This window comes from Prionailurus bengalensis, chromosome B2 (assembly GCF_016509475.1).
Source record: "Prionailurus bengalensis isolate Pbe53 chromosome B2, Fcat_Pben_1.1_paternal_pri, whole genome shotgun sequence".
Lineage (NCBI taxonomy): Eukaryota > Metazoa > Chordata > Mammalia > Carnivora > Felidae > Prionailurus > Prionailurus bengalensis.
In genome coordinates, this window is record NC_057349.1 from 139,448,851 (window position 1) to 139,461,193 (window position 12,343).

The 12,343-nt window shown below is 37.4% G+C and overlaps 1 protein-coding gene across 9 annotated transcripts in view; it reads left to right on the plus strand.

Annotated features, from left to right (window-relative positions):
• SCAF8 (SR-related CTD associated factor 8) overlaps positions 1–12,343 on the plus strand; it is a 219,501-nt gene that overhangs the window by 73,153 nt on the left and 134,005 nt on the right. For all 9 annotated transcript variants that reach the window (XR_006299092.1, XR_006299093.1, XM_043592654.1 and 6 more), the window contains 5 exons: positions 1,520–1,620; positions 4,146–4,259; positions 6,167–6,323; positions 8,424–8,557; positions 10,140–10,284. Coding sequence is in view for 7 of the 9 variants with exons in the window: in XM_043592654.1 (XP_043448589.1) it covers positions 1,520–1,620; positions 4,146–4,259; positions 6,167–6,323; positions 8,424–8,557; positions 10,140–10,284 (651 nt within the window). In the remaining 2 variants the exon portion in view is untranslated. The remainder of the gene's footprint in view (positions 1–1,519; positions 1,621–4,145; positions 4,260–6,166; positions 6,324–8,423; positions 8,558–10,139; positions 10,285–12,343) is intronic.

Consider the following 12,343-nt stretch of genomic DNA (forward strand, 5'->3'; position numbering starts at 1 on the left):
TAATGAAGAGGTGGGAACTCTTCAGTGAAAGAGGTCCAGAAATTTCCTGAGGGTTTGTGGTAGGTTGAAAAATGGTCCTCCAAAGATACTCACATCCAGATCCAGATCCACGTGGTAAAAGGGACTTTGTAGATCTGATTAATCAGGATCTTGGGGTAAGAAGATTAACTCAGGTTATCCAGAAGGACCCTTCTGTGTAATCCAGGGGTCCTTTTAGGAAGGAAATAAGAGAGTCAGAAAAGGTGATGTGAAGAGGGAAGGAGAAAGATGAAGATAGGTGAATGCTCAACTGTTGGCTTTGACGATGGAAGTTGGAGTCATTGAGCCAAGGAATGCAGACAGCTTGTAGAAGCTAGCAAATTCTTCCCTAGAGTCTTCAGAAAGAATGCAGGCTTGTTGACGCATTTTAGACTGCCAGAACTGTAAGGGAATACATTTTTGTGTTTTAAGCTACTAAGCTTGTGATATTTTGTTACAGAAATAGAATAAAACTAACATATTGCTCCTGGAGACTTTTATTGAATATTATGTGTGTATAGGGTGAGAGTATGTGAGGGAAAGAATGCTACCAGGGAGTCCGTTAGCTGAACGATTCCTAAAGCTAACACTGGTCTGGAGAACATTTGAGTTCGAATAAACTGTAATAAAGAGACCTGGTTGAAAACCTTCGTTCAGTAGAGATCTTGCAATGGTCACGTCTTAGGGCGGCACTGAAATTAGCTATAGAGTAAAACCTGCTGTAGGCCTGCCCTGTAATAGATAAAAAAAGCATCAAAAAGCTGGAAACTTCGTGTTTAAAAATGACATTGGTTTAATCTAAATTTATTGAAACTCCACAAACACATCAGCTGTTGTTAACGTTTTACAAGTAAGTGTCTTCAGGAAAAGAAAATGTTCATGGACGCATGAACCGTACAGCTTAAAGTAGGTAAGATGTCTCATGTGTAGCTTTGTTTCTTAAAGGGAAGTGGTTTCCCATAAAGTATCTTTTAAGTTTTTCATGATAACAGGTTCTAATTCAGCCTTTTCCCTTTTATATCTCCATGCAAATTATTTCCTTAAGGATAAGGTGCCATCTTCAAATTCAGCTGTTGATTAGAAAGAAACATCCACTTAATCATTCCAGCAGAGAAAGATTAAAGGTACACAGCTAGGATTGCAGTGAAGTGTTTTTGTGACTTTGTTGCACATTAGAATTACCTACAGAATTTTAAAACTCCCAATACCCATCTGTCACGCCCCATAGCCCTTCATCTTTTAGAGTGAAACCCAGGTATCCACAGGTGATTTAAGTGTACAGCCAAGCTTGAGAACAGGTAACACACAAGAGGTTGATTCATAATAGATGTGAATGGATACCTGGGATTTTAGTTCATTTTAAGTGTAGCAGATAAAAATGTCACTTAAGTTTTAAATATGCATCTTAAATTATTGTTCTTAGTGCTTTTTCCTCAGCTGCTTGCAAGAAGTAACTGTGTCTGTGTGATTTAGAACGTTTGTCTCTTTTGTGTCTTGACAGTATGTAGTACTACTTTATGGGTTGGTCAGGTGGATAAGAAGGCAACCCAGCAAGATTTAACCAATCTGTTTGAAGAGTTTGGACAAATTGAATCCATTAATGTAAGTATCACTTCTTACACAATAGTTTATATAGAGGATTTTCACCCATACAAAGACTCACTTTGGTTCGTAATTAGCCCAGTAGTGTCCTTTTTAATATTGCACATCTTTACAAAGATTATTTGACTTTAATCATTTCGTGTTTATTTCTGCTGCTTTGTTTACCTCAATTAATTTTGCCTACGTAGTGGAATTCTAACAAAATATTCTTAGGGGTTTTATAGCAGTATAGCACTTGGTTCCTAAAGTCATCAGATGTTTGGGTTAGCAGGAACCCTATGTGTGACCTAGTTTAATTCCTTTTCTTTTTTTAAATAATGAAAATGAGGAAACTGAGTCCCAGAATTGTAATCACCTGCACATGAGCACATAGCTAGTACTGGAGACACAGTTGGACTTGGGGACCCAATCTTTTGCCAGTCCACTCCCCTTTCCCCATCTCCCTCTGAGGCAAGAAAATCTGTGTGGCCACTGCATCTCCAGTAACTTGACCATAACTCACTCCTCAACTCGATTCTTGCAGTGCTTTGGCCCCACCCAGTCTCCCTTCTTTGAGTATTTGCTTCTTCCTGGAGGTCTGTTGTGTTTCCCTGGGGCTAAAACTGAGTAATGGAATGTTTTATATTTATTTGCTTGTTTAAGGAGCTTTCTGATTCATTAGCCCTCTGATTTTATTCACTGTTCTACTTTTATGTCTGTTTGAACCTTTTATCATTATTTACCGGGAAATTGGCTGATTTTCCTTTCTAGTCTTAGATCCCAACATTTTTTAAGTGGCCAAATTTGACTTTTCCACATTAGTAACAGCACTCTTCATATGAATTGACCATTTCATATACTACTTTCGACTATATATGATCTGTTTGGAATCTCACAAGAAGCTGGTTAAGTAATTCCCATGTTGTTATTTTACCAGTGAGGAATCTAAGTGATTCACCTGAGTTGCACAGACAATAAATAGATGATTGATTGATGTTTCAACTTAGGAGTTTCATATTCCTCTTTCTACACCATGAGAATGTTACAGGCATTTCTTAATCTTTTGTCTTTTTAAATTTCACCTGTCAAAACATGACTGTCATAGCCCTTCCTTGATCATATAGCCTCTGATTTTGTTTCTGATTTTCTCTTAGCCGAGATACCAGAAATGTATTGACATTTGAAAAAATAGGGATGTGCAGGATCAGTGTCTTTAGGTTCTTATCACGGTGTCCCAACTTAAACAGGTGATTCTAATGCAGAGTCAGGAATCATTGCTCTGAATAGATCGTGAATCCAAGTAGCATTTGGATTGTCATAATACTTGCGACATTTGTAGTCTTTCTTGTTCCACACTCATTTGGGCATTAGTTTGCCTTGTCTCTTCCCCTCTTCTTTATTGCCTTTTTTTTTTTTTTTTTAACATTTTTATTTAATTTTGAAGAGAGAGAGAGAGAGAGCTCGCGTGCGAGTGGGGGAGGGTCAGAAAGAAATGGAGACACAGAATCCGAAGCAGGCTCCAGGCTCTGAGCTGTCAACAGAGAGCCCAACATGGGACTCAAACCCACAAACTGAGAAATTATGACCTGAGCAAAACTTGGATGCTTAACCTGCTGAGCCACCCAAGGCGCCCCTGTATTACCTTTAAAGAGCATACTGCTTATAAACAGTAGGCACCGAGTTATTTTGTGAACTGGAATATATTGAATGGCTAGTGATAAAATCCAGGATTTGAAAATTTGGTGAAAAATTTATAAACCTTTCACTTGGTTTTGAGAGAGTTTGAGAACTGAGTAGAAAGTCTGTTAGATTTATCATATCACTTAGTGAAGTTGAAGAAAATTTTTCAGTGCATTGATAAAAGTGTTGGATCTATATTGTAAAAGATGAAGAAATTTGTAAGGGGTTAGATAGACTTCTCTTTTGAGAAGTTTGGGATTGAAGTTTGGAAAGTAGCTTGAAGTGAACTCTGATTGAAAGTGTAAACACTTAAGGCTATTTTCTTATTCTGGTAAAGCCTTTATCCAGAAGCAGTTGGATAAAATGAAGTTTTATACAATTGAAAAACTTTAGTTTTATCATTTGTTGTAGATTATAGATTTTATATTAAGGACAAGATACTTCCCTAAACAAAAATCTTTCTCACATTACTAGGTGTAACACGTGGAAAAATTGAAGTACTATAAATAAATTCTGTGCTTTCAAATATGTTGGCCATACAATATTATTTTCTTTTTACCTGGTGGTGTATCCATATCTTTTTACATTTTTAAAAATTTCTTTATTGTGCATTAGAAAAACTTTAATTGACATGTGATAATCAAGATTTTGCTTATGTTATGGCTTAGAGTGCAACCCAAATAAGTTTTGAATTTTTTTTAAACTAAGTAATTAGTTGTACATGGATTGTACCAGTAAATAGCCATAGGAAGAGAAGGGAAAACCATTCAGTATTAGTAATGATTTGTTTCATTAAAACCATAAAATAATGCCAGAATGAATTGCCTTACTTACACCTTATCTAAAGAAAAAATTTTTTTTAATAGATGATTCCTCCCAGGGGCTGTGCGTATGTCTGCATGGTTCACCGACAAGATGCTTTCCGGGCTCTTCAGAAACTTAGTTCTGGATCATATAAAATTGGGTCCAAGGTCATTAAGGTAAGATTGGAGAGGAGGGACCCATGCTCTTGTTTTATTGAATTATTAGAATGTATATTAGAATTATATATTTGATCCATCTTCATTTTTTTTTTTTTTAATTTTTTTTTTTTTTCAACGTTTATTTACTTTTGGGACAGAGAGAGACAGAGCATGAACAGGGGAGGGGCAGAGAGAGAGGGAGACACAGAATCGGAAACAGGCTCCAGGCTCTGAGCCATCAGCCCAGAGCCTGATGCGGGGCTCGAACTCACGGACCGCGTGAGATCGTGACCTGGCTGAAGTCGGACGCTTAACCGACTGCGCCACCCAGGCGCCCCGATCCATCTTCATTTTTTAATGTTACAGGAAAACCTCTAGGAAACTTTATTATTTCAGTGTTGTTGGGTTATCGAATTGGATATAGGTAAAACAATGACTAAAACTTTTAGTCCAGTGATTCTTTGAAATCACACTTGTAGTTCTCTTAGTCACCCAGGGCACCATTTTATGAGCAGGATTTTTTCATTTTTTATTTTTTATTTTATTTTATTTTTTAACGTTTATTTATTTTTGAGACAGAGACAGAGCATGAATGGGGGAGGGTCAGAAAGAGGGACACACAGAATCTGAAACAGGCTCCAGGCTCTGAGCTGTCAGCACAGAGCCCAACGTGGGGCTCGAACTCACGGACCGTGAGAGCATGACCCGAGCCGAAGCCGGCCGCCCAACTGACTGAGCCACCCAGGCGCCCCAGAACTTTTTCATTTTTATAAGGCTGCCTGCCTCCTGCCTGCCTGCCTGCCTGCCTGCCTGCCTTCCTTCCTTCCTTCCTTCCTTCCTTCATTTTATTTTTAAATACTCTCCACATCTAAAGTAATCTCCACACCCAACATGGGACTCAAGCCTACAACCCTAACATCAAGAGTTACACACACCACCGACTGAGCCAGCCAGGCGCCCCAACAAGTTTATCTTGAATTCACTTCTCCCTCCCAGTGCTTCCTAATCATACTTCTTAATTACATTATTATTTTCTCCTTTTTCACATCTTGTGTTATACATCAAAGGCCACTGTGAAGGACTTACATGTTTTGTTTCCCTCTGCCTTTAAACTGTTAATTGTGTATTTTTCTGTGACTAACATTTTATTTCTGCTACTTGGAGATAATTTATTCCATCAGGTTCTGCAACTGAGTTAAAAACTTTTAAGATATCTACTTTCAGGGTTATTATGCCCATGCTTTGTCATTTCATGGCAGTGAGTTTCTTTATGTAAACTAAATTGTCTCCTTTCCTGGACTACCAAGATTTTATTTAAATTATTCTAACTATTCTAATTATTGCTAATGTAGGTTGACATTTTTATGGTGAAAAGTAGATTTGATTGTTTCTGGAAATGTGATTTTTATTTTATTTATTTTATTTTTTTTTATTTAAAAAAAAATTTTTTTTTTAACGTTTATTTATTTTTGAGACAGAGTGAGACAGAGCATGAACAGGGGAGGGGCAGAGAGAGAGGGAGACACAGAATCCGAAACAGGCTCCAGGCTCCGAGCTGTCAGCACAGAGCCCGACGTGGGGCTCGAACTCATGGACTGTGAGATCATGACCTGAGCCGAAGTCGGACGCTTAACCGACCGAGCCACCTAGGCGCCCCTGGAAATGTGATTTTTTAAAGTGTTAGTAAGAAGTGGAATAAATCCCACGTTAGAAATACCATTGCTTTCTAGTGTAGGCTTTATTTTAAAAACAAACAAAAAACAGGACATACATGGAAAAACTTTGGCTACTATTATTTTTCTAGCATCCAGTGAGGCTTTGCTCTCCAACTAATTTTATTCACATAGTTTACATATAATTTTGAACATTTTACCTTGTTTTTACAGTATACCTGAGCTTTCTTTTTTTCTCTTCATTCCTGATAGATTGCTTGGGCTTTAAACAAAGGTGTAAAAACAGAATATAAACAATTTTGGGATGTGGATCTTGGAGTTACATACATACCATGGGAAAAAGTTAAAGTGGATGACTTGGAAGGTTTTGCAGAAGGAGGCATGATTGACCAGGAAACTGTAAATACTGGTAAGAACATTAAGGGTAGTTTTATTGTTTAACAAAAAGTGTGCTTAAAAGGTTGTAATTGATTAGAGTTTGGATCATAAAGGAACTGTGTGTATTTCCTGGATACTGCCGTTCCCAGAAGGAAAAGAAAATGGAAACACTGCCTTTTCCAATGTATATGCTTAATAGGTCTTATTTCATAAGTGTCTGAGTATTGTGTTTTAGAAATCTATAAATGTAGTATTTTTCTTGTGTGTCTTTTAAATTTGCTCTTTTAGAAACTAAATATTTCAATTCCTTGCATTTAAATAAGAACTGGGGACTTAAGATGTTTCTTTGAAAAACTTCCTAGATTATTTTGATTAGTATCCATGTTGAGAATGACAGAAATAGAATGTTTAAAGAGCTGTAGTTCTGATGTATGTACTTCTAGAATGCTTATAACTAAATGATCATCTCGCCTATTTTTTTTCCAATTTGTGTTTTTATTTTTAAAAATACCAGTTATAAATCCACAAAATGATTAGCATTTGTAACCAGTAAGAAATCTTAAAATGGATACTTGAGAAAGTAATTGAAATGTGGTATATGTAGCTTTTATTTCTTCACGTCTTAGCTCTTTTACCAAAATAAGCTAATTTTCAGGGTATTTTCATTTTTAGGTCAATGCACATATTTTCTAAACGCTTTTTCAGTGTTTTCTTCTTGTCAGTCTTTTTTTTTTTTTCTTGATGGATATTCCTCCAAAGCATTCATTCATTCAGTAAATATTTTAGTTTCTATTGTGTGCCAACCGTGATTTTAGGAACTGAGATTATAGTAGTGAGACAGACAAAAATCCTTCCTCTGATTGCATGCACATTGTAGTACAGGGGATGACAGCCTGTAGGCCATAGGTCAAATCCTGCTGGCCGGCTATTCTGTAAAATTTTATTGAAATACAGCTGCACTCACTTACATTTACTTCCTTTATATGACTTTTTTTTTCAACAGCAGCTGAGTAGTTGCAACAGAGAACGTATGGTCCACAAAGTCTAAGATACTATAGGGAAAGTTTGCCAACCCATGTTCTAGTGAAAAGAAACATACAATAAAATAGGTAAACTATATAGTATTTCTATGTTGATAAGTTCTAAGAAGAAAAAGCAGGGAACAGGGAGGGAGATATAGACAGTATTGGTGTGGAGCAATGCAGTTTTACATAGTTGAGGAAGATCTAATGGAGAGAGTGATGTTTGAAGGAGTAAGATTTGGAGCTCTCTGGAGAGAATGCATTCTATACAGAGGGAACAGTAAGTGCAAAGTCTCTTCAAAAATTATAAGACACCAGCATGGTTTGAGCAAAGTTAGTGACAAATGAGTAGGAGGTGAAGTCGGAGAGGTGTACAGAGAGATGCAGTCATATAAAGTCTTATTAGTCATCATAATGACTTTGATCTTTATTCTGAAGGAGATGGAGAACCATTGGAGGAATGATGAGAGCTTCTTTGCTTTATTTTTGCGCAACTATATTTTTAGAAAGATTTTCCTTAATTTTTTTTTAACATTTATTTATTTTTGAAAGACAGAGCATGAGCAGGGGAGGGGTAGAGAGAGAGAGGGAGAGACAGAATCCAAAGCAGGCTCCAGGCTCTGAGCTGTCGGCACAGAGCCCGACCGACGCGGGGCTCAAACCCACGAACCGCGAGATCATGACCTGTGCCGAAGTCAGATGCTTAACCAGCTGAGCCACCCAGGCACCCCTGAAAGATTTTTCTTTATTGGGTTAATAATACCTTCCTTGTTGGTCTCCCCTTGTATCTTGTGACACAATATAGAATAAGATTGGTTCCTCTTATATCAGATAGTCTTTGAGGTCTGTATCTATTATATCCTTTCTAAGTGGTCTCTCTTGACTAAGTATTTTAGTGTCTTTCGTTTCTGTCATGTGTCATGCTGCTTTGGATTCCTTGATGTTCTCATCAGATTTATCTGGGCAAAACCTAGGTTGGCCCTTATAGTTGTGGACATATCTTAAAGATGTGTACATGGAGGACTTAGAGATGAAGTAAATGTATACACAGAAATAAAATGAAAATTTTGCACCTACACAGAGGAATCAATTTCAAATATTTTGTTTAGAGTGGGAAACTGTGAAAAGCTCAGAACCTGTTAAAGAGACGGTCCAGACAACTCAGAGCCCAACTCCAGTTGAAAAGGAGACAGTGGTCACAACCCAGGCAGAGGTTTTTCCTCCACCTGTCGCTATGTTACAGGTTAGTGCTGGATGTTTCTGTTATTATTAATGTGTTGTCTTACATTTCTGTTTTTACTCATGTATCTACTTTATAAAACTTGGAAGAAATTGTCCAAAATAAAATAAATAGCAGTTTAGTCCCAACAGTTTTTGGAAAAGAAATTATTTTTAGAAATGGTGGCCTATATATTTAAATGTTCATTTATGACATGCTGTTGCCTGCTTCTATGACATTCACTGTTCTAGGCACCCAGGATAAGGATACACCAGTGGGGAAAAAGCACACAAGTCCCTGCCTTTATGCAGCTTTGGTTCTCAGTAGGAGAGACAGAAAATGCAAGATGAGTGGGTTTGTGAGATATTATAGAAGGAAACGGGAGAGAGTATAAGGATTGTCAGGAGTACCTGGACAGGTGCTTATCATTTTAAGTGGTCAGAGTAGATTTAATTGAGAATGTGGCAACAGTTGCTGAGGGAATTAACCATGTGGCTACCTGAGGAAGAGCATTCCAGGCAAAAGGAACAGCCAGTGAAAGGCTCTAGGCCAGGAGTGTGCTTGGTGCTTTCCGAGAATAGTAAGTGGGCTAGAGTGAAGTGAATGAGAGGCAGCTTAGCAGGAGTGTGATCTCTGATAGGACTTTGGTTTTCGCTCTGAGATGGGGTGCTGTTGCAGAATTTTGAAGAAAGGAGTGACTTCATCTGGCTTTAAAGGTTTTAAAAGATCTGGTTTTAAAGGATTGTACTGGCTATTATTCTGAGAATAGACTAGTGGGCATTAGTAAAAGCAGGGAGACCAGTGAAGAGACTGTTGGAGCAATTGAGATGAGAGCGGATGGTGACTATCGTGGACTGTTGGTAGTGCAGGGAATCAGAAGTGCTCAGATAATCGGGGTATAGTGATGGTGTGTTGAGTGGGACTTCATGGCATGATTAGATTGGAGTTGTGAGAAAGAGAAGAGGCAAGGTTTTTGGTTTGCAAAATTGGAAAGATGAAATTATCATTATCTGAGAAGGGGCAGGACAATGAGTTCAGTTTTGTGCATGTGAGGTTTGGAGTCTTTCAGACAACGAAGTTGAGATGTTGAATAGACCACTGAGAAATGTGAAATTTAGGAAAGGGGTATACCCATGGTACAAGTAAATATTTGCGAATTATTGTACCTAGGATGAGTATAAAATATTTATGATAGGAGTAGAAAATTAAGAGAAATTCAAGCCATTTTGAAACTGTTACTGACAGGTTTCCTAATGGTTAGGTTGCTTACCATATGTAGGTATTATAAACTTAGTGGGGGATGGCAGCTGTAAACTGATCACAATATTCGCTCTTCAGGTCGGTGCCCGTTTCTGTACATCACTTGAATGTAAAATAGATTTCAGCCTCTGTGTATACTATCTGTTGACAGTACTGCCTTGCTGTTACTTTAAGTTAGGGTCACTTACAAGTGTGCAAAAAGGAAAATAACAAGACGACTTAATACAGTGGTTTTTGTTACCTCCTTAGAAAGAAATAGAAATAAGCTACTTCTAGTTGTTCCAAGATGTATTCATTGCAGATGGATAGAATAATTTATGGGCTTTTTATTTTCTATTCACAAAAGATTCCAGTGGCGCCAGCTGTGCCTACAGTTAGTTTAGTTCCACCAGCATTTCCGGTCTCCATGCCGGTTCCTCCTCCTGGATTCAGTCCAATCCCTCCACCTCCTTTTCTGCGAGCGAGTTTTAACCCTTCACAACCACCTCCTGGTAAGGACTTTTCATCTTATGTGTACTCTCCGTAGAATATCATTTAAATTGTTATTTTTCCAGGTTAAAATGCTATATAGAGCATCAGTTCTCAAGCCTTAGCATACGTAGGGGTCCCTCAGAGAGCATGTTAAAGTAGAGTCCTGGGCCTGGCCTCCTTTTGCTTCCCCAAGTCTGAGGTGGGGCAAGACACTTGCATTTCTAACAAGTTCCAGGTGATGCACGTGGTTGGAGGACCACACTGTAAGAAGCACAGATGAGAAAAAAATGGAATCCTTTAAAAGCATTGAAGTACTCTTAAAATAATTTAAAGTTTATGTTGAATTTTTTGTATCAGAATTGTCTATAGTTACCACTCATACATCAGGAAGTATGTATTAATGCATATAGATGGTTATTCCTAAAAATCATTAGGTTTTCATTTTGACATTAGAAATGATAATGTATCTTAAAATGCTAATTGAATTTGTAATACTTTTTTTGACCTAATCTTTGATAAAAGTTTGTTGAATCAACATTTCTAGTTTAGAAACTATAGATTACTTGACACTCGTCAATTAAATATAAATAATAGCTTGTATAGCTTAGAGATAGAGTTTTTAGTATTAGCCCATGGGAGGTTAGAAGAATGAGAGGAAAGCACAAAGGATTAAATGATATATATTATTTTTCAAAAAGCTGTTTTTATCTTCCTTTGAACTTCATGGATTTGCATATTGTAAGAAAAGAAGTACTTTGATTTCTATAATTTAAGTTCTTAGCCATTGTACAGAATTCCTAAAACTGTCAACAAGGCCAAAAATAAATTCATTGTCTGAGAATGGTTGTAATTTATTTGCTATGTAACATAAAATTTTCACATTATAATTAAATACATAATTTGAAATTAATGCAGGTTTTATAAGTCTTTTATCTTTTTATATTTTAAAGATTGGAAGATTACTCTTGTCAGTTATTTTCTGCATTTGAAATCTGAATTAAAACTTTTTTTCAGGGGCAGCTGGGTGGCTCATTTGGTTAAGCATCCAACTTCGGCTCAGGTCATGATCTTACAGTTTGTGGGTTCGAGCCCTTGCATTGGGCTCTGTCCTGACAGCTCAGAGCCTGGAGCCTGCTTCAGATTCTGTCTCTCCCTCTCTCTCTGTCCCTCCCCCTCTTGTGCTCTGTCTCTGTCAAAAATAAACATTAAAAAATTTGTTTAAAAAAATTTTTTTTTTCAGAAGATAATTTTCAATGATTAACTCATATCATCACATAGACTTTGTAGTATCATTGTCTAGCATTTATTTGTTGATAGTCACAGTATTTTTAGCCACCTTTTCTTTTAATGTTTATTGAATTTGAGAGAGCATGCTCAAGAGCAGGGGAGGGGCACAGAGAGAGAGAGAGATTGGGAATCTCAAGCGGGCTCTGCGCTGTCAGCTCAGGGCCTGATATGGAGCTTAATCTCCTGAGCCATGAATCAGATCACCTGAACTGAAAACAAGAGTCAGACACTAGCTAACTGAGCCACCCAGGCACCCCTTTAGCCACTGTTTTTTTAATTGAATTTAATGGTAGCTCTGTATTTTTTAAAAAATGTTTTGGAATGTGTATTTATTTTTGAGAGAGAGAGAGACAGAGTGCAAGCAGGGGAGGGGCAGAGAGAGAAGACAATAGGCCCCAGGCTCTGAGCTGTCATGTCAGAACACAGTCCGACATGGGGCTCAAACTCATAAATGGCGAGATCATGACCTGAGCCGAAGCTGGACGCTTAACCAACTGAGCCACCCAGGTGCCGCTGGTAGTTCTATATTTTAACAATGCAAGGAAACAGATTTATTGTTTGATCATTTGACGTTTAAATTTATTAAAAGTCAATATTTAAGTTGAAGATTTATTTCAATGCTCAAAGCATAATATAGTAACATCCAAGGTTATTAGAATAATTTGATCTAGCAGATAAACAGCATATATAGCAAAGAAATACAGCAGCACATTTTACAAATAACATTATTGCATATAGTATTATCAGCAGCTTGAAATACAATATTTAGGGGCACCTGGGTGGCTCAGTCGG